This window comes from Sorex araneus, chromosome X (assembly GCF_027595985.1).
Source record: "Sorex araneus isolate mSorAra2 chromosome X, mSorAra2.pri, whole genome shotgun sequence".
NCBI lineage: Eukaryota > Metazoa > Chordata > Mammalia > Eulipotyphla > Soricidae > Sorex > Sorex araneus.
Window position 1 is genome coordinate 9,926,869 of NC_073313.1, and position 21,892 is coordinate 9,948,760.

The window sequence follows — 21,892 nt, forward strand, 5'->3', positions numbered from 1 at the left end:
GTCACAAGAGTAGAAGCAGGCAGTGCCACTGGCCTCTTCCTCACCTTTCACCTCTCCCCACCAGGAACCTCTGGCTCCCCTGACGCAGCTGCACGGTGTCCACCATGGGGTTGGACGGCCATGGTGGACCTTTGCGGAGCTTTCCATGCCTTTACTTGGGGGTACCCTGGAGCACCCCTGCTCTCTGTTCTTTTCAGAGAAAGCTGGCCGCTGCACATGGATGCACACAGGTCTTGCTCTGAGCTAGAATTCCTTCAGTGGTTTCAGTTGGGAAGTTTAGTTGTTCAGTCACATGCTTCAGCGAGCACCTGGCTCCTGCTGGGCATTTGTCTAGCTTCTGTAGAATGTCAGACGTAGAGGGCCGCGTGGTGTGACGAGCTCAGGCTCCGAGGTGCTGTGAAACAGGCCTGCCAAGAACTCAGGGCTGGGAGTCCTGCAGATTACCGGGCCCCACCTCGGCCATCATCTGAGGGCTGTGGGAGTCTCATGCTTTCAGAGAGAAAGTATGAGAAAGTATTCTTCCGGGTACGGGAGGTAACTGGCCTCCGCTGGGATTTTCTGCCGGACACCACAGTTCGTACCCTGTCGAGGCTGAGAAGACAGAATTTCTGGAGGAAGGTGCAGGCCCCCTCATGTTCTCTGCGAAGCTTCAGGAGCTTGTGTCAGTGGGAGAGAGTGCTGGTTTTCTTCCGAGACTCCTTAAGCAGCAGTAGCCCAGGCCCAGGCACCTTTGCGTACAGAGCTCAGCCCGAGGCGTGATGCTGGATCTGCACGTTCTGGTGTCTGTAGACGTCCTCAGTCTCCAGAATTCACTGGAAAAACTCTTTGGAAAAGTGGATTTCTCTTGAACTTTTGCCCGAAGCTGTTCTATATGCCATAATACGTAGTTCATCTCATTGTTACAAGCCAACCTCCGGTGAGAGGATGAGGTAGAATCATGCTGAAGAAATGATGCCAGACTGGGACCCGAGCGCTAGTATAGTGGGTAGGGCATTTGCCTTGCATGTGGCCGACCCGGGTTCGATCCTCAGCATCCCATAGTGTCCCCCGAGCACCACCAGGAGTAATTCCTGAGTGCAGAGCCAGGAGTAACCCCTGAGCATTGCTGGGTGTGACCCAAAAATCGAAAAAAAAATGACGCCAGACGAGGCCACGTGGTGTGACGGCACTCACCTTTGCCAGGGCTCACCATTTGTACACCTTTTCCCAGGGCCATCTCTCCACTGGCTCGGCCCCACACATTAACAGTGTGTGTGTGTGTCTAGCTGGGGTGAATGTGGCTGAGGCACGTTCCTCAGTGCGCCTAGTGGCTGTTGTGTTGGGCTCGCTGCTCGCTGTGTTCCTGGAGTTACGCCTGTTCTCACTGAGACCCGGGGCCCTTCCACCAGCACTGCCCACCGTGACCCCCGCCCCCCACCCTGGCAGCCCCTTTACTTTCTGCTTCTGTGTCTTGTTTGGTTTTTGGGGAAGGGAAAGCTTATTTTTTCTTAAGGAAACACAGCCTTTCAATTTAAGAAGAAAAACAACACAACAGAACAGTAAAAATAGCTCCTCAGTTGTTCTCGGTTTTATTCACACGCTGCCATGAGGACTCAGCAACACTTGATTTCAGTTACCAAGACGTTTATTAAAGTGCCCCTGGCACTCGTTTCTGCCCCGTCTCCTGGGAGCTGAACGAGGCGGGGGCCAGCTCTGCTCAGACAACTCTCTCTTTCCCTTGCAGAGCCTGGCCAAGCTCACCGATGGCTTCAAGAGCAGCTGCTCCCTCAGCGAGCCCCCTCAGGAGTGGCCCCAGGGGGCCAGTGGGCCTGGCGAGTCTTTCCCTCAACAGTTCTGCGATGCGGGCTCTCAGACGGACATTATCGGCGAGGTATGGCAGCCGGGAGGGAGGGAGGCGCTGTCCTCTCAGCACGCTCACCCGCTCCCACTTTCCATATGTGCCTCAGAAGTGTGTTGGCTCTTGAGGGGACCGTAGTGTCTCTCATGGCTGCTGGAACAGACGGTTTAGTGACCTGGGAGGCGAGGGAGTGCCCATCACTCTCTCGGGCCTTCTGATTCTGAAAGATGCTAGTATCCTCGCGAGAGTGGAGCGTAGGTGCTTGTGGACAGACCTGTGTTGGACCTTGTGTTGTGTGTTTTTTGAGCACAGGCCAACTAACTTCCGCTGTCCAGATCCCGGGCCTACAGATTCTTGGATGGCTGGTCATGTCGTCTCTGCCCTGGCCCCTCAGAAGTCACCACAAAATGTCATGTGAGCAAGTGGCCTGGGGCAAGAAAACTTAATTTACAGAACAGGGTTGGGGGGTTCGCTGTTGGAGATCTGGCCCTAGGGCCACAGCTTGTCCCTCTGTAGCTTAGCCCAATGACTTTCAAAGGCCGGGTGACTGACTGTGTCACCTTGGGTCATACTTTGATCTTATTCTTCTAAGAGAATGTCAGGAAATCGACTTGAACTAAAATTAATTTTGTTTGGGTCTTGGAAGACTTTCATAGTGCCCCTTTTGATGATGACTGAGGCCTTGACTAGCCCCGGAAACAAAGTTGGCTGCCACCGTTCGCAGCCACAGGGGGTGACTGTCCAAGGACACTGCTGCTTTGACACTCTTGCGGCCACCTCGGACAGCACCCGGGAATGCGTGCAGAGGGTTCATTGAGTCACGAGGCCACAGGAGTGCAGAATGCCCTCCCCGAACAAAGTCAATAAGAGCCAGCACGCCCTGGGAACTATGGCCAATTGTGGCCCTTTGAGGGGAGCATAAAGTAGTCCAGAACAATCCGTCTTGTCTTGCGTGGCCGGGAACAGCCCCGTGTGTGTCTTTCCCCTCATTGTTCTCACACACAGCATGTTTGCGCCCAGGCAGGGCTGTGACACCATGCGCGCACACACAGAAGAATCCGAGTGAAAAATGTCCGGCATTCCCGCCTAAAGATACTGGAATGAGGGAAGGCAGGGAGTACAAGACTTACTGAATTCCATGAATAATTTATTGCTGCTTATCATAAGGTTGCAATTAGGATGGAGAGACTCAGAGCTCCTCTGAGAGACGGGGGAGATCAAAGGTTCTCTAATGATCTGGGTAAGACTCTCTTTCTCAGACTGTCAGGTGGGGAGTGGCTGCTTATGTGGAGATGACCCCAGCAGTAACCCCGGACCCCTGCTGTTTTTCGGGGCCAGCCTGGGCCTGGTCCCAGAACAGCTCCCTGACTGGTATCTCAATTGAAATATTGTTGCCCTCGCCCTTTGACGCCGGGCGACTCGCGGTCAGGGAGCCTGAGTGCAGCGCGTCTGGGTTTGAGCTCGCCCCTCTGGGTTTCTGCTCTCTCGCCTTCTAAAGCGTGGCAGGCAGCTGCCAGTTGTGCTGCTGTTCGGCCACCGCCCTCCACCCCCACTCCCTCCAAACCGGGTTCAGGTTATGCTCTCAGGACCCTGCAGACAAGGTGTCGGCCAGGGCTGTGCTCTCGTCCGAGGACTTGGCTGCAGGATGGTCCAGCCGACCACCCACGATTTCCGGCAGGACGGGAATGTGAACTTCCACTCACAGCAGCTTGTTTCATCAGAACATGAAGCCGAACATCTCCCGGCGAGATGGAAGTCACTGTCTTTTGTAACCTCATCATACAGTGGCTTCTGTGGGTCACAGCCACATCGGGGATCGTGTCACATGGGTTAGCCCCAGGAAGTAGAAGCTAGTGGGCCATTGGCGACATCACTGTGCCCCACGAAGTGATCCCTTTGAGTCACTTCTGTGGCTGGCTGCTGATGAAAGAAGACACGTGCAGCCTTGTAAGGAACGCAAGCAGGAGCGTGGGAGTCAGCAGCCTGCCTCCGGGCTCCACACGATCTGACTGTAGGTTTTTCTTCTCTGTTCACTAACACGTCCAGTTTGTTCTCAAAGGACAGGACGAAAGCAGACTTACAGAGGTCTAAGCAGGTCGAGAAGAGGCCAGAACAGAGTAGAGTGGGCCCGGTGCTTTCCCCGTGTGCAGCTAACTGGGGTTCCTTCTCCTGCGCCACACACGTTCCCCCAAACCCTAGCAGGAGTGATGCCAGGGCACAGAAACGGCACTTGGAGAAGACACTTGCCTTGCATGGGGTCAACCCAGATTTGATCGTTGGCACCCCATAGGGTCCTCCACGCTCTGCCAGGAATGATTCCTGGGCACCGAGCCAGGACTAATCCCTGCACATCAGCTGGTATGACACCCAAACAGAAACAAAATAGAAATGACACTTACTTGTATTTTTATTTTATTTTGGTGTGGGGTAACCCCTGGCAATGCTGGGGTGACTCCTGGCTCTGCACTCGGGAATTACTCCTCGTAGTGCTTGGGGGACCATATGGGATGCCAGGGATAGAGCCTGGGTCAGCCATGTGCAAGGCAAACAGCTTCGCCACTGTACTGTCGCCCTGTCCCCAACCTTACTGGTTTTAAGAGGCCACTGTAATGGTCGTTTCCAGAGGGTGACATTGTAGCCCCAGTTGCTGGGAATGCCATGCAGAGAGTCCCTGCATGGGCTCCTGAGACGTGTTTTTGGAGCATGCTCAGTCCCTCCTAAGGCATCTCTCCCATCTCTGCTCAAGGAGAAGTAGACAGACATTTACTAGCAAAGCTGGTCACTACAGTAGGCTGTTGTCACGTCTTACTTGGGGCGCGGTTCTTTAAAGATCAAGTGACCATCACATATGATCTAGTGAGGTCACACCAACTACTGGAACCCAGAGTCTTGAAACTGTACCTAGATAGTTCCAAGAAAGAAGGGACAGTGAAGCCAGGAGATTACATAGATCTCAGGGCTGGAGAGAGGCTACCGTGGGTAGGGCGTTTGCCTTGTGCATGGCTGACCCAGAAATGATCCCCACCATCCCATAGGGTCCTCCCAACTACCATCCTAAGTGATCCATGAGCACAGAGCAAGGAGCAACCCCTGCACATGGCTGGATGTGGCCCCCAAACAAATGAGCCAACAGCCTGTCCGTACAGGTCTATTAGAACGCACGGAGGATTGTAGGTTCTGGAATTGTGCGGAGCGTTTAGTGGCTGCCCCTGGGGTTGTGGTGCAAGCATTTCGCTCCCGACCTCACTCCAGGGCCTCCCTTGGATCTCCCGGAGACCTCAGCTGCTCCCGTGCATTGTCTGGTGTATGCCGAGCAGTTTGGCACGATGTGGTAGAAAATGAGAGGAATGGTTTTGCCCTGGCGTCCACTTTCACTTAGTCACCCCTGAGTTCCTTTGAAAATGTCATTTTTTGTTGTTTGAAATTCCACCCTAGCTGGTCCAGCACACCCACCCTACTGGGTGAGGCCATTCATGGCAGCCCTGTTCCCAGCCCCCGCTGGCCACACGTGGCACCTTGGACTTGTTCTTCCTTCCTGACCTTTGCAAAGTGGGGAGGGAAAGAAGCAGCAGAGCATCTGCGCGTGGAGAGGCGCAAGGCGCCCTGGGCCCCGACGCTCCCGGCAGTGGGCCCCGGGGAAGATCAGTGCAGTTTGATTGAAAAACCAAACCCTCATGCTTGCTGAACGTTGCGATGGATTTTTTTTTTTTGGTGGAAAATGTTTCTAATATGTTTCCCTTTTTGTTTCCCCTTTCTGTTCTGGAAAGTTCATCTTCGATGATAAAACGAGACTGGTGGACCGAGTCCGGCTTAACTGGCAGTATGAGGAGGCCCGGAAGAGGTGAGGAGGGCACAGGAGCCGCAGAGTTCCTGCACGGGCGTCCGCCCGCCGCGCCTTGGGAAGCAGGGCCGGCCGCCTGCACAGTCGTTTCTGTGCCGTTACTTGGAACGGGTCGGGCAGACTTTCAAACCGTTTCAGGTCTGAAAGTCTTTATACCTCGCAGTCAGAAGGACTTTTCCCGCTCTCTGGGTAGTTCAGGATCACCTCCCTCCCCCCTCCAGCGAGTACCGCGTCTCAGACTCGCTCTTACGTGTCTGATCTTAACTCTTCTGGCCTCTAGCCGCGCGGGTTAATGGGCACAGCTGTCCCTTCTGATTTACGGGACAGTTTAATGGGGTCTGGGTCCCCAGGCGCTGGCAGGGTGGTGGCAGGGGAATCTTCTTAAAGCTGAGGCCGGCCCTGGCCATGTTGGCAGAAATCCGGTGCAGCGCTAGCTCTCACGACCTGCTCTCTTGGAAGGAGTCTTAAGACCAAATGATTTCAGAATACACGCCTCCTGAGATGGCCAGGCGTCTGTTTGGGAAGCAAGCTTCTCGGGCTGGGGAGATGAGAGCGCAGGTCCCAGCATTGGAGGCGCCGAGTTTGAGCCAGTCGTGACAGCTGCCAAACTCCCCAAGCCACACTTCTGGCCTGAGTGGCCGTGGCGTGGACCCTGCTGTCTTGTGGGGGGCAGAGGTGAGCAGTGCCCTCTGGAAGGCTGTGGGGCTTCCCTGCCGGCATGCCCCCATCGGTCCCACACACTTACACTTATGAGGGTGCTCACGGCGGGGGCGTGTGATCTTCAGGACCGGCCACCGGGAAGCGCCGCAAACAGGCCCATCATTGTCCTGCCTTGTGCCTTGACATTTCCCCCACCTAGCAGACATTTGTGTTCGCTGGAGCTGGAGTTTTCCACAGCGTTCAGTAGCTTCTGTGTCAAGGGGTGGGGTGGGAGGTTAAAGGTTGGGGCTGAAGCCATAGTACAGCGGGAAGGTGCTTGCCACCCGGGTTCTAGCCCCTGCACCCTATCGGGTTCCCCAAGCCTGCCAGGCCTGATTCCTGGGCACAGAGCCGTGAGCCCAGCCGGCTATGGCCTCAGAACAGCCCCAGATCCCCCAAACAACAGTCAAGGGCTTTACGGCCAGAGCAGTAGAACAGCAGCGGGGGCGCTTACTTTGCACATGCCGACCTGAGTTCCATCCCCGGTGTCCCCAGAGGTCCCCCACACAGAGTCAGGAGTCAACTCTGAGCACTGCCAGGTGTGTCTGCAAACCAAAAGGAAGAAGAAGGAGGGTGGGAGTCAACACAGTTCCTCTGAGGAGGACCTTGCTCTTGGTTGCAGAGGAAGGACCTGCCCCAGCATGGACACCTCCAAAATGTCTTTCTGGGCAGCTGGCAGCACCCAAGTGTTCAAGTAACACTGGGGGACACTTAGCTGTGGTTGTCCCTATGAGGTCGAGATTCTGGCCCTGTCCGGAGACCATTTTAGCTGTCACAGCTCTGGGGCATATGACAACCCCTCACAAAGAATGCACCAGCCCAGTGGCACAAGCAGCGAGCTGAGAGTCTGTGCTGACATGAGCTCCGGGGCTGTCCCCTCCGTCTATGGTTCCCTGACAGCTGGGCATGGGGCAATGGCCAGGAGGCCCGGGGACACCTTTCCTCACCCCTGCCCTGGACCAGCCAGTCCGAGAAAGCCATTGGTTCTGCTGGGGACAGGGCCGCCCCTGTTGTGGGGTCCCCGTGCTCACTGGCCCGGGCTGGAGAATTGCACTCGCCTTTCCTTTCCCACTGGGATCTCTCTTCTCCGGGCCACCAGTCACAGGATGGTCTTTGCCCTCTGCCTACTGTGTCTGGACATGTGTCTTTTTGCTCCCATTTATGAAATGGAAGAGTCCCGCTCGGGGCTCCCTGTCCCCTAGCCAGCTCTAACGGGAGGAGGCCTGGGTTGGAGACGGTTTCTTAGAGACGCCAGGTGATGATAATGCGGTATTCCTGACAGGAGTGGCCTGCGTGCGCAGTGTGACCTCAAGGAAGTTGGTGGCAGTGGAACTCCTAGTTCCAGTTGGTGATGTGATTGCTCGGTGATTCTGCCAGCAGAACCATTGTCATGGTGACTAGTTTTGGTGTTTTCCACAGTGGATCTTGTCAAATGCGCCCACATGATTGCTTCTTCCTTTCACTTCAGGAACATCACTTGGGATTCTGGGCAGACCTTGGGACAGAAATCTTTTCACATTCCTGGTTAAAAGTGTGCGATTTTTCTAAAGTTCGTTTGGAAGAGCAAGTCTTGAAGCAATCCCAATGACGCAGATGGCTCCTTATTTTTAACCTAAGAGCACTTGTTCCAGAACTGGGCACAAACTGTAGCGTTTCCATAGAAACCCTCGCGGTGCAGATAGGAACAAAACATTCGGCTGACCAGTTTCTGTCCAGCTCCGTGTGCGCTGCCAGGATGGGTCCTACTGCTCATCTGTTTTCAGAAATCAGCGCAGCGTTAGGGTTCCAGGCGAATTGGATCAGTCCTCGGACTGCCCCTCCAGGTCGCAAGTGACCGCCCCTCTGGCTTTTGGGGGTGGGGAGAAATGATGAAGGCTGCCCTGCATTGCCTCTCTTGGCCCCTTGCGGGCCAGGAGGAAAATCTGTTAACTGGCCTTTTTGTCCCAAGCAGTACTCCCAAGTGCAGTGTGAGGGCAGGGGGTGGTGGTGCTGCCGGGAGCTGGGGTGCTGGGGACCCCGTGGGTCACGCTGAGACCCTGGCCGCGCTTGAGACGGAGCCTGCTTCGGACCCTCGCGAGGCCCCATCCCTGTGCTCTGGGCCCGCCAACTTTCATCGTGGTTTTGCTCCCTCGTATTGAATTTCACTGAAATGCCATTGCAGAGTGGAAGAAAAAGCTTTTCTGGAAGTTTCCTTAATTCCCCAGGGTTAGAATGACAGACCCCGAGGGAGTGAGTTCCAGCCCGCGGGTGAACAGCTGGGCCCCGTGGCTGCCAGCCGGGATTGTTCTCATTGTCATAATAAAGCTCCTTGGAGGTTTTATGTGTTTGGGCCACAGAGGGAGGCACCCCAGGCTAACTCCTAGCTAGCTCTGTGCTTAGGGGTCTCTCCTGGTGCAGTCAGGGGTGGGGCTGGTCCTCAGGGGTGCCAGGGATCAAGCCAGGATCGGTCTTTTGCACAGCCAGCACACTACCCACTATACTGTCTCGCTGGCCCAGACAAGATAACCTTGAACAAATTTCCATATTCAGGGACCTGTTTTTTTTTCCTGTCACTTTGCATAAAGGCCGCTTCGCCAAGGTCCTGTGCAGCGCCAGTGAGGGCCCCCTCTGCAGGCTGGCACGTGCCGGCATATCCCAGGCCACACGTAGATGTTCTCTGTGAAACCCTTCTGTGGCTTTGGGCGCAGTTTCCCCTCAGCCCTGTGAGAATAGGCCCCGGATGTCCGTCTGGAGGGTGGCTGTAGGAAGGAATGGCACTTCCTGATCGAGCCCACCATTCTTCTACGTTTCATTGAGAGCTGAGAAATGAGTGTGCAGTTATCTGCGTCATCATGAAAATGAGCAATAAAAACCCACGGGCCTGCTGGGAAGTACAGAAATGCTTGCCTGTATTGAGAGCAGCCCGCGTGCCGCCAGCCTCCTGGAGAACTGATGTCCCTCGCAGCGGCAGACCAGGCCCCATGTCTGTGCTTGCTTCTGTCCCACGGTGCGGAGGGTCCCAGCGCACTGTTCCAGCTGGGGCCTGCAGATATTTCTTTGGCCACCGTGAGTGGATGTTTTCAGACGTTTTACTGTGCTCTTTGCCTCTTCTCCCGTTAATAATTTCATTGCTTCCTCATCATTCTGATGGTGACTGTTCCTTGAGATTGTCCTGGAAGGCGAAGGGTTACCTTGCATGGAATTCGCTCGGGTTCAGACTCCTGCTGCCCTCAGCGTCCATGCCCCTGTCAGGCGTCAGGCTCTTTGTCCACTGCAGGAGATACACTGGGGCTTCTAGCCCTCACATCTCTCTCTCTAACCACTTACATAGAATTTTATTTTTATTATTTTGCTTTTTGAGTCACACTGCACGATTCTCAGAGGTTCTTCCTGGCTCTGCACTCAGGAATCACTCCTGGCGGTGCTTGGGGGACCATATGGGATGCTGGGAACCAAACCTGGGTCGGCTGCGTGCAAGGCCAATGCCCTACCCGCTGTGCTATCGCTCCAGCACCCAGAATTTTTTTATTTCATTTTTTTGGCCACTCTTGGTGGTTCTCAGGAGATCATATGGATTGAACCAGGCCAGCTTTTCCAGCCAGCCGTGTTATCTTTCTGGCCCCACACTGATGTAGGATCTTGACCCTCACACAGAAGCTTCCAAAAATTCTAAGCTGGCACTTCTAGAAATGGGCCTGCTGGTCTGATCAATCCAAATGGAAGGAACGAAAGACTCAGTGAATTTGCCTATTTTGTGTCTTTCATCTTTTATTCCTCCCTTTTGACTTATTCCAGAAGTCTTGTTGGGTATTAATTCCTGACTTGGCGCTAAGTTATTTTGGGGGATGCCTGGACTTCGGCACGTGCCTGCGTGCAGACGTTTTCTTGACACCGGTTAGACACGGGTTGGCCCTGGGGCCACTCAGGTTCGTTGGTTCTCAGTTTGCTCTGCGACACGCTCTGGCAGCCTTCGCCCGCGTTTTCAGGAAATGAGCTCGAGTGAGACTGCTGACACAGCGTTTTCCTTTGCTTCCTCGGGAGCGGGGCGCGAGGACACTGCAGGCCCTGGAACCGGGCCTTGTGACCCTCTTACATGAGCGTGGCTTTCTAATTGGCTGTGAACTTGAAGGGGGGGCTCCCGTGGCCATGCAGCCAGCAGGCCGGGCCCCGGGGAGCCTGGCACGCAGCTGCTCCAAGCGCCGCCGGGGGTGCTGTGGGCATGGTGCTGGAATAGACCCTGCGTGGGGGGGTGTAGGAGTCTCACTGCCTACACAGGGAGTCACACCAGCCACCCGAAGGCTGCCGGCCCCACCGCTGCCAGCAGGCCTGGGCCTGACATTCTTTCTCTGCTACTGAGATGTCAGGGAGCCTTGGGACTCTGCTGCGAGGGGGTGCCCTGACTCCCCATCACGCACTGGGCTCGTGTGTTCCGCTTTCCGTCTCCAAAGACGGACAGCCCCTGGGCCCCTCCGAACTCCATTGTGAGGCTGGCGCCTCCTTCGCCGTAGCAAGGTCCACGCCCCCGGCGGTGAGCTGGGCCAGGGGCCCTTTACTCGCTAGGGCTCTGTGCCGGCTTCTCAGTCCGGCAGTTAGAGAGGCCGTGGCAGAGGGCAGGGCATGAGGGCAGTTTCATGTCCTGCGGATGGGCACGGGAGGTGGGCGGAGCCCGGGATCTGCACTTCAGCGTGGGCTCTTTATTTATTTGTTTGTTTGTTTGTTTGTTTATGAGTCACTGTGAGATACATAGCTACAAAGCTCATGATTGGCCTTCAGTTATATAATATTCCAACACTCGTCCCTTCACCAGTGCACGTTTCCCACCACCTGTGTCCCCAGGTTCCGTCCTGCCACCTCTAGCCTGCCCCAAAGTAGAGAGAGATAGAGAAAGAAGAGTGCCTGGGGCTGGAGCGATAGTCCAGCGGCGAGGGCGTTTGCCGTGCATGCCACCAATCTGGGTTTGATCCCGGCATCCCATAGGGTCCCCAAGCATCATCAGGAGTAATTCCTGAGTGCAGAGCCAGGAGGATCCCCTGAGCATCGCCGGGTGTGCCCCGCCCCCCCAGAAAGGGGAAAAAGCTGCCACTGAAGCATGGTCACTTTGAAAAGCACCCAATGCCGTCTCTGTCCCCGAGGTCACGGGGTTGCAGAGGGGACACGTGCGCCTGGTGTGGCGTTACTGACATGCACTTCTGTGCGCACCCGGCAGGGTCTGCAGCATCCAGCAGCAGCTGGCGCAGCTGGAGAGCGAGTCGTGGCCGGGCCTGGCCGAGGCCGACCGAGAGCGGCAGCAGCTGGTGAAGGAGAAGGAGGCGCTGCTGCAGGAGCTGCTGCTCGCGCCGCAGCACAGGCGGCCGCCCGAGGCCGAGGGCCGCCTGCAGGAGGAGCGCCAGCGGCTGGAGGACGACATCCAACGCGCCCGCGCCTCGGCCGTGCAGGGCGCCCCCGAAAGGTGCGTGTCCGCTTCGTGGCAGGGGACAGGGCACGCTAGGAGAGGCCCGTGAGGCTTAGGCCATACGCCTTCCTGGAACGGCTCCCTTGGGCTCCGTTGCCTGTGTCCAGCCTGGCATCGCCTGTCCTCGGGTGGCCTGCCCGGGCCTTCCCTGGCCAGCTGCCCCGCTTACAGCCCGCCAAGTGCATGGCGTTGGCAGGACTGACTGCACGCGGGGTGTTTGTTGCTTTCACAGACACCCCAGAAACAGCCCTCTCACCAAGCGTCAGCCGTGTCTCTGGGGACAGCATGTGACTGGACGGGCCGGCCGATGGGCAGAGCCACGGTGCTCCCGAGCCCACCCAGTCCCCCAAGGCCACAGAGCTGACTGAAGTGGGTCCTGGATGCGGGGATGTTCCCCAGGAGCCCCTCTGGCTCTCTTGGGGCGTGACCGGGTCCCGAGAATGCACCTGCCTCTCAGGACACCACAGTGACCCCCCAGCCGTATGTCCTTGCCAGGGGCGGTGCCAGCATCCTGGGCATGGAAGCAAGTTCATTCACCTCCCAGGGTCTCTGTGGGGCCAGACCCAGGGCAGTCCCGGGAGGCAGAGGCCATCACTCAGTGGCCTGGAGCACGGTGTTGCTGAGCAGTCTCCTGCCACCCTCTGCCAGGGCCCCTCGCCAGCTCCTGCAGCTCCCTGGAGTCTGCTTGTCCACGAGAAATGGGCCCATGGCGCGTCCTGTTTCCTGGGCCCAGCCAGGTGTCTGCAAATGAAGGCGGGGGGGGGGGGCAAGTGGGAACTTAGAACCGGCTTCGGGTCCCCTGGGTACTGCCGGGCCTGGAGCGATTCGGCTGTCAGAGCAGGAAGCTTCTGGGGCCCCAGGGCCATGACTTTGATCACAAACCAAGATGCCCTCATCAGGGCCAGCCACTGTGCTCGGTGCAGGCCGCAGTGGAAGAGGTGACACTTGCTCTCTTCTTCAAACAGGAGTTTAGTTCCCCGTGTTCGTGCCCAGAAAGGGCTTACGCTGAGGGGATCTACTGCTTCAAGGATTTCTAGTATATCACTACTTGTTCTGGGCTTGAAATCATGCCTCTGTGTACCTCCTTGCCACCCTGCTACCCACTCACCCTGCTGTCTGCCCATCCGCCCTTGCACCGTCCGTCTATTCTTTCTGCTGCCCACCTGCTGCTTCCAGCCACCCACTTCTACTTCTAGCCACCTGCGATTGTACTACGAACTGTGCCTCCATCCACTCGCCTACCCACCCATCCACCCAAATCTCCACCCCTCCCCATTCTTCTGCCCATCACCCTCATCCATCCCTTCTTCCCCCCACTCTTTCCTCCATCATCTGTCCATTCATACTCTCCTGCACTGACATTTCCGGGGACTGAGCACTAACCAGGGAGTTGGGATCTTGTAGGATAACATGGGGTTTGTCCTTTCAGCCTTCCACAGGGAACTTAGTTTACCTTAAAGCAATGTCCTTTCTGTATGGACACAGGAAGACAGTTAATATTATACTTTGTAACTTGGGAGCTGATTGACTCCAATAATATTTACTCCTGGGCCTCTGCTTTCTCAACTCAGTTGCCCTTAGTTCCTAGCACCCCCAAAGCAGGGTCCTGATGAGGGACAGAATGGACCCAGGGCAAGCTGTGAGCCACCCTGGCATCAAAATGGGCCAGGCCAAAGCACCACAATACTCAGCTATAAGTTGAGAGTATGGTCATAGACAAATGCTGTCATGATCCAAAAGTAATGATGAGACTAGGACCATGCTGGGGTTAGGAAGACTAATCTGGCCTGAAGACTGTGGTCTGGAATATATAGTGAGATGTCCTCAGGAAGAACCAAACTTTAAGTTTGATATATCTCTTACTGTGCTCATACAGAATGACATTGCTAGAAATATTAGAAGTAGATTTACTACAACTAATTAAGTGGAAAGAAGAAAGCAACACACCCTGGATGGGATCCCGTCCTTGAGTGGATCTCCTTGTAATCTGGAGTAATCTCCTTAGATGAGATTTTGTTAATCTCCTGGAGGAGTTACCCCTCTTTGTTGATTTGTTAATGTTCAACCCACCTTTGTGTCACCACCCTATGTGACTGCTGAATAAACTAAGGCTGTAACATAAGCAGAGAGAAGACACAGAAGAAGGAAAAGACACAGAAGCAGAGCATAGAGCAAAAGAGAATCATTGGAGGCAGAAGCAGCGGAAAGAAAGAGCCCAAAGCAAGTGAGAATCAGAGTCAGAGTCAGAAGTGAGAGTGAGTGGGGCTCCACAGAGAGAAGCAGAAAGGCTCCAGAGAGAGAGATCAGAAGAAGAGAGATTGGAAGAGATCAGAGGAGAGACGACAGAGACAGAGTCAGAGATAAAGACAAACAGAATAGAGCACAGTGACACACACAGAAGCAGAGCACAAGGAGGAGCCCTCCTGATCTGGTTCATACACAGCAGCTCGGGAGCACCGAACGCGAGTGGCGAGAGAGAGAGAGAGAGAGAGAGAGAGAGAGAGAAAGAGAGAGAGAGAGAGAGAGAGAGAGAGAGAGAGAGAGAGAGAGAGAGAGAAGGCTGCCGCAAGAGCCCTCGAGCACACATCACATTACCCTTCCGCCTGCGCGTTTGTATTGTTTATAGGATCTATTTTCATGCAGGGCAGAAATGAGTCCGTGGTAGTCTTCTGTGTGTGATCAGAGATGCTGCTTAGGATTGAGTGGTTCTAGGCGCTGCAGCACGCAGCAGTTCCGGCTGGAATTTCCCGGTGGGAAAGTGCCTGTCTCTGAGGTGTCCCCACGGCCTCTTTCCTCACAGGCTTCTGCTTCGGGAGAAGAGAAGCCGCCTCCTGATGCAGCTGGAAGAGGCCACCCGGCTGACGTCCTACCTGCAGTCGCAGTTGAAAAGGTGGGTGCCGCGAGCGGAAGGACCCTCCTTCTTGAACGATCCTGGGCAGGACAGAGCCAAGAGCGTCGCCCTGTGCTGTCGCCCGGGGTTCCTGCTCCTGTGTGCCACACAGCCCCATTCGGCCGTCAGCTCCCCGGGGCCTTGAAGGGCGCGGGGCTCTGTAAAGCCCCCTTTGGGTGAAAGGGCCAGGCGGCGCGACAGCCGCCAAGGCTCCCGGGTCAGTGGGGAGGTCATGAGCACTGGCGACTGAGCTCAGCTCGCACTCAGGGCAGCACTGAGTGCTCTTAGCCACGTTCCGAAGGGGGGTGCGGGCGCCCTCCTTGCTGCTCCCGGGCGTGGGCTCAGTTACTGGGAGGCCGACGCCGCAGCGCCCAGCTGCCTCTCCAGGATCGCGGGCTCTCTCGTTCCAGCTTGTCTGCCAGCACCCTGACAGTGTCCTCGGGCAGCAGCCGTGGCTCCCTGGCGTCCAGCCGCGGCTCCCTGGCGTCCAGCCGCGGCTCCCTGAGCTCCGTCAGCTTCACCGACATCTATGGCCTCCCTCAGTACGACAAGCCGGACGCAGAGGCGGGGCAGCTGCTGAGCTTCGACCTGATCCCCTTGGATGCCCTGGCCCGAGACGGCGCCTTCTCGGATGCCCTGGGCCCCGCCGGCCTCTATAAGCAGAGGCGCTCCCTGGACACGCCCCAGTCGCTGGCGTCCCTGTCTTCCCGCTCCTCCCTGTCCTCGCTGTCCCCGCCCAGCTCGCCCCGCGACACAGCCTTCTTCCCCGCTGCGCGTGACTCGCCCTTGGCCCAGGTGGTAGATGGTTTCGAGGTGCCGGGCCTGAGTGCCCTAGAGAGACTGCGGGCTCAGGCGTGTGCCTTTGGGGATGAAGACCCACAGGCCACCGTGGCCCTGCAGCCGCACGTCTTCCCCGGGGAAGGGGACGGGCCTCGAGAGCGGGGAGCCCAAGTGACCGCCCCTGCCATGGGCACAAGTGAGTACCCCTCGCGCCTGGCCTCTGCCCGGGAAGGGAGGTCTCCTCCGGGGCCACAGCAGGCGCGCTGCCCTGAGCCCCGTGCTGTAGCTGAGTGCGTGCCTGCCGCCAGGGTAGGGCTTGGCTGGTTGCTAGGCAGGGCTTCAGGCTGGGCGGCCGGCCCAGGGCTGGATGCAGGAGGCAGGGTTCAATCCCCAGCGCTGCCACGTGTGGTCCAAATCCGAAAGGAGCATCACCCGCCATCACCCAGAGGACTGGCTAGGGAGGGCCAGGGGCCTCCGTGAATGTCCCAGAACTGTCCACGTTGAACTCGCTGTGGGTGCTGTCCAAGTCCAGCTTGTGGACTCAGCCCTTTTCCTAGCCCAAAGGAAATCTCGACTTCCTTTGTGCATTCGTTTCTTCATCCCTTCCCGGGCCGTATTCGGGACACAGCGCTATCAGTGTGGAAATGAGGCAAGTGTCTGGACTTTGAATGTGCCACTAAACATCAGTCATTTTCTGCCAGCTCACTTTTTCTGCTGGTCGGCAGACCCCTAACCTTACTACCTTACTGTGTGTCTTTGGGGCCACTTGACTATCAACTTCTTTGCTACTGAGCAAGGTGGATCTCTGATTCCTTCACATGTTCCACTCTTCACCTTACAGTCGTGCTGCTTATTGCAGTTCAGGTACTTGTGCCAGACCACTTATTTTCTGAGGGTTTTTGGCATCTCCGTTTTTTTGTTCTCTCTGCAGTGTTCCTCAGCAATTATTTCAGCATTCCCAGAATTTTTTTTAACTTATTGATGTAACTCTTATTTACTTTTTCTTCATGGGTAAAGATTCATTTTTTGTTTGGTTTGGTCTTTGGAGCACACATGGTGATGTTCAAGGGTCACTCCTTGCTCTGTGCTCAGAAATCGTTCCTGGCAGTGCTCAGGAGACCCTATGGGATGCTGGGAATCGAACCCGGGTCAGCTGCGTGCCAAGCAAACACCCTACCCGCTGTGCTATTGCTCGGGCCCTGGTAAAGAGTCATTGGTCCATTGTTTCTTCCACCTAAAAGAAGAAAATGCACATAAGAGCAGCAGGTCTTTCACTGCAGAACTTTCTTTTCCCAGCCCTTTTATTTTGTGTGCCCACTTTTCTTTAAAGATCGAGAATATGAGTATTAATATGACAAGGAAGAAAATCAGTCAAAGATTGAAGGTGGCCTTTGAGCCGGGGTAAAGACAAGATGGGATGCAAAATACCTGAATTAATTTCTCATCCTAACTTTGTCATTCTCTATCCTCTAGTAAATTCCAGCTTCTGAGATTGGGAGGCATTTGCTCTACGGTCTTAGAGTGACATCTTGTGGTTGATTCGTATATGGCATTCTGTTCCTGCGCAACACTGCTGCCTAGTGGGGAAATTCCGTATTTGTGTTCGATACTGCCATCTCGTGGTAGAATCGCAGATTACACTTGGCTGCTTTATTATAAATTTGGAGTAATTTTCTTAGTGAATGGGTACTAGTGGGTGTTCTCAGGGCCCAGGGCTGGAAAACTTGCTTCACACATGCATATAAGGTAATTAACCTTTTCTTCTTGATGCTTGTAAGACTACCTGAGGCCAGGGTTATCATAACCTCCGAAATTTGGCAGCGATATTTGCTCTTGTCATGCTCCCAGCCCATCATATCAGGCTCAAGGTCACATAGTTTTTTCTGGCTCTGTAATCTGGCCAGGGAAGTCCAGTCTAAGATTCATCTCAAACAGATTTTAGCATGATAAAATTTTATTTAAAACTTTAAAAAAACATTTTGTATTTAAGGCCGTGCCTGGTTGTGCTCAGGGCTTACTCCTGGCTCTGTGCTCAGGGATCACTTTTGGCTGTGCTCACGGAACCATATGGGGGGCTGGGGGTTGAACCTGGGTCAGCCTCTTACAAGGCAAGTGCCTTAGTCCACAATCTCCAGCTCCCCATGATGAAATCCTCCTAAGATAAAATTATTAATTTTATCTAGAGTTTGCCTGAACTTAGAAGGCAAAACTCTTAGCACAACTTCTTCCAAAACTCTTAGCACAACTTCTTCCAGTGTGCTTTAAACCATGGGGATCGGGCAGGCCAGGAACTGGGGAAAATAGAACATAACCTTTACTATTTTCACATTTTAAACCTTCCCCGCATTCTAAATAGCAAATGGGTCGTAGTTTTGAGCTGCTTTTTTTTTAAATCTAGAATCGGGCTATATTTGGAAAGTACGCATCAGCGAAAGCAAACTTTGCCCAGTTGTTTGTTGCATGTTTATGCGTTGAAAATCATTGCCTTCAGTGCTGCGGTCTTTTCACTTTGTCCTTTTTCTCTTGATCTCTTCTCATGCGGCTCCGCAGAAACGGTCATCACTGTAAGTGCCCCTGGGATTCCCCCTCCTTGCTGGCCTACCGTGCCCAGAAAGGGTGTGTTTGGGGTGCCCAGGTGTGGTCGCCACGCTTGAATAGTGCTCGTGCAACTGTGAGCATCGTGAGGTTTCTAGAGTGTGATGGCTTTCGTCATTGGAACGCACCGGCTGGCGCCTTCGCCCACAAGGCCATCGCCATTGTATTTATTTTCTTTAGATCAGTCAGCGTTGATGTGTTTGGGTGTCAGTTCTGTCTGTGTGTCTGTGTGTCTGTCTTGAAGACAGTCTGACGTTGGGAGAATTGGATTTGCTGACTGCAGTGGCAGTGCCCCCGGGTACCTGGCCCCTTCCCGCCCAAGGCTAGGCTGCAGGCTTCGTGAGACTGGCTGAGCTGTGCGTTTGTGGCCATTTCCGATTCTGCAGAGACTAAGTTTGGGGTAGGTGAGGCTGAGTCACTCCATGTGCGCTCTCTTGACCTTACTTCATTGGAGCTGGAGAGAAGAGTCCGAGGCGCCATCGGGCTGACCGGAGGTGCTTAGAGTTAGCCTCAGTGTCATTTCCCTAAAGGAATGACCGTCAGGGGCTGTGTCGGCGCTGTGCCGAGTGTCTGGGCTGGAGGTGCGGGCCCACGGTGCATGACTGGAATCCAGGTTGCAAAGGGAGTGCCTGTGTCTGCCACTGGGAGTGGGTGCATCGCTGCCTCTGGGCACCAGAGAATCAGCTTGTTCTGTTGGGGACAGGGTGAAAGTGCTCCCCCTAGGCTGTGGGCCGTGTTTGTGTGCAGTTGTTGGCAGACACTGGAGCTTTGGGGGCCGGAGAGAAGCTGTGAGGGCTGGGACTGGCGCATGCGTGGAGCAGCAGCCTTAGTCAGCGGCTCTGCTGGAAGGCACTTGTTGCCCAGAGGAAAGCGGGGACAGCTGAGAAGGTGACCCAAGATTCTTGGTAGAAGTGGGTGTGAGAGGAAAGGAGGGTGTCTGCAAGGGGCAAGCTTTGGACCCCGGAGAGTATTGCTGAGGGCAGCTCTCTCTCGCCCCGGTCGGTTCCAGGTGCCGTGTGGCTTCATTCTCATGGTAGTCACTGTTCCCCGTGTCCTTTGGGGTGGCGCTTACTTTTCCATCATGTTCTGCCTGTGGGAGAACCGGCCCCCCAGTCCCCAGGGTGGCCCCGGTGACCTGCTGTGTCTCTCAGGTGCGACAGTCACTCTCCGCGGGGACAGTGCACGGCGGCTGGAGCGGAGGACGCGTCGCACCTCGGCCTGTGTGTCGGCGCACTCGCTGGCCAGCGACAGTGGGGTCTTTGAACCGCCACCCAGGAGGTGAGGGGCCTGCGGCACGCAGTGAGTTCAGGCTGGCACTGTCGCTCTGCCTCGGGCCCCTTGGGGGTGACCTGCGCCTCTCCCCCCTGCACAGGAGTGAAGATGCCGAGGAGCCGGCGCGTGGGGAAGCTGCGGCGCCCGAGGGACCCCAGATCCACGTGGGGTTTCTGTGAGTCCAGGGGGCTCCCATGCACCGTGAGGCCAGCGCACCCCTGGGGACCGTCTGCCCTGGCGCCTTCCTGATTCCGAGTCCTGGGGCGGGGTGGGGCTGGCCTCCTCTAGGAGCTTCCCCGTGGGGACCGTGGCCGTGTCCCTTTCCTAGGCACGACAGCGCCGCCGAGTGTCTCCTCGTGAATGTGCTGCAGCTCAAGAACCTGGAGCGGCTGCAGGCGCCTGAGCGCAGGATGTGAGCCCCGGGAGCCGCGGGGGGGCTGGGGGGGCACTCGTGTCAGGGCTTGGGGCGTGGAAGTGGGCCGGGCCCTGTCCCACGTCTCCGGCCTGGGGCTCAGCTTCACTGAAACCCAGCCGGACCGAGGCCTGAGGCCTGGGGTGCAGTGACCACTGAGCTGGCACACGGAACGGGCCTGGGCTCCATCCCCAGGGCCACAGGGGAACGCGTGAGGCCTGGTCACTGCAGCACCAGACGGCCTCAGGCCCTGCACTGAGGAGAAGGCGGCTGCGGGGATCGCCTCAGGGCCTCAGGCTACTGGGCTCCTAGGTGCTGGGCGTGTGTGTGCCGGGTGCCCTGCCTTCAGCGTGTGCCCTGTCTTGTCCTTCTCGCCTGCAGCCATGTCCGTGTCTACCTGCCCCCGCTGGACTCCAGCGCACCCAGCACCTACTGCTCCAAGGCCCTGGAGTGCCAGCGGCACCTGGTGTTCAATGAGGTGTTCCGCATCCCCGTGCCCGCGGGCGCCAGGGCCGTGAGGTCGCTGCAGCTGTATGTGTGCTCACTGAGCCCTCAATTGCAGGAGGAGCTATTGGTAGGTGCCCCTCAGTGTGCGCGCACCGTGTCCTCCCTGTCCCGGTGTCCTTCACGTCCCAGCTTCCTCCTCTCCCGGCCCGAGGCGCCCGGCCTGTAATCCTGGTGCCTGCGGGGACTTCCCTGCAGTTTCTCCCCCCTCCCCCCTCCCGTGTGCAGTCACAGGAACAGAGTAGGGTTGATGGGCACATAAAAGCCCGAAACCGTATGGTGTGGGAGCTTCTTAAGCATTGGGCCCATATGGCAACAGCCAAAGGTTTCTGCACATGCGTCAACTGAAAGCGAAATCCAGCTCAGCTGCATAATGGAGCCGAGGTGTTTGCACCACTGGCAGCCGGGGGTGTACAGGGAAAGACTTGCAGAGGGCCCGCATTACACTCAGGGTTACCATTCAGGTACCCAGATTGCATCCTCGGACTGCCCAGCTGGGCAGCTTGGCCTTAGCCCCCCGCCAGGCCAGCCCTGGAAATCAGGGTGCTTTCTGTGTCTGGGTTTCTCGCTCCCACCCTTGTATTCTAGCCCTTCCTGGCAGAATTGTGGCTCCCCAAATGGCAGCTCAGAACCCCAGTGCATGCTCCCTGCCGGCTCTTCTCGGCCCTTTGGGGGCGCTTGGGACCCTGCTTCCTTGCTGGCTCAGGGGGCATGGAGTTCGTGGCTGAGCGCTCTCCATCTGGAACCCGTGCAGGGCATTGCACAGATCAGCCTGGCGGACTATGACACGTGCAGTGACATGCAGCTGCGCTGGTGCCCCGTGCAGGTGTTCAGCGGCCCCGAGCGCACTGCGGAGCCTGCGGCCCCGGCCGCCAGCGCCGCCGCCGAGAAGACGGTAGGTGACCGTGGGCTCTGCCTGGGACCATTTCAACAGACGCTCCGCGGATATTCCGCAGATCAAGGGAACCGGAAGGGGGCGTGGGGTGTCGGTCATGGTCAGCTGGCACAGTTCATGGTTCCAAGTGGGGCCAAGGACTGAGTCCGTGTCGGCACTTTCCCGTCACGTCCCGTAAAGACCCGTCGAGAGCACCTCTGGGCCCTGGCAGTCCGGGCTCCTGAGGGCCCTCAGGCCATGCCCTGTGTCGGCAGGACGCAGTGACCGTGCTGCTGGCCAGAACCACGGCCCAGCTGCAGGCGGTGGAGCGGGAGCTGGCCGAGGAGCGCGTGAAGCTCGAGTGCACGGAGGAGCAGGCCGAGGCCGTGTCCGAGAGGTGAGGCCCCTCCGAGCTGCAGGCCACGGTGCCTCCCCGGACACTTCCCCCCACTTAGGGCCGTGGGGCGCCTCTGTCCCCGGGCCCTGGGGTACCCTCACAGCTTTCCACATGTAGAGTACCTGCCTGGCGCCCGCTCCCCACAGGAACTTCCAGGACATGTGCTGGAGAAACGCCCTCAGCCCCTCTCCTGGCCTTGCCCGGGCCCGTCTGAGCACCATCCACTCGGCCCTTTACTGAGCAGGCCCTGGCCCTGTGTCCTGCCCGGAGCAGCTTCTGGGCCTCTTTGGCGGGAGCTTTACAGGGTGTCCCCACCGCCCCAGCCACTTTCCCTGAAGTCACAGGGACACAAGTGTGGCG

General features: G+C 56.7%; 1 protein-coding gene across 1 annotated transcript in view; it reads left to right on the forward strand.

Moving 5' to 3' along the window:
• The window catches only part of WWC3 (WWC family member 3), an 82,845-nt gene that overhangs the window by 52,873 nt on the left and 8,080 nt on the right, over nt 1-21,892 (forward strand). The window contains exons 7-17 of the mRNA XM_055120840.1: nt 1,724-1,870; nt 5,605-5,678; nt 11,563-11,805; nt 14,609-14,698; nt 15,109-15,674; nt 19,225-19,351; nt 19,446-19,520; nt 19,674-19,757; nt 20,139-20,331; nt 21,016-21,156; nt 21,411-21,532. Coding sequence (XP_054976815.1) covers nt 1,724-1,870; nt 5,605-5,678; nt 11,563-11,805; nt 14,609-14,698; nt 15,109-15,674; nt 19,225-19,351; nt 19,446-19,520; nt 19,674-19,757; nt 20,139-20,331; nt 21,016-21,156; nt 21,411-21,532 — 1,862 coding nt within the window. The remainder of the gene's footprint in view (nt 1-1,723; nt 1,871-5,604; nt 5,679-11,562; nt 11,806-14,608; nt 14,699-15,108; nt 15,675-19,224; nt 19,352-19,445; nt 19,521-19,673; nt 19,758-20,138; nt 20,332-21,015; nt 21,157-21,410; nt 21,533-21,892) is intronic.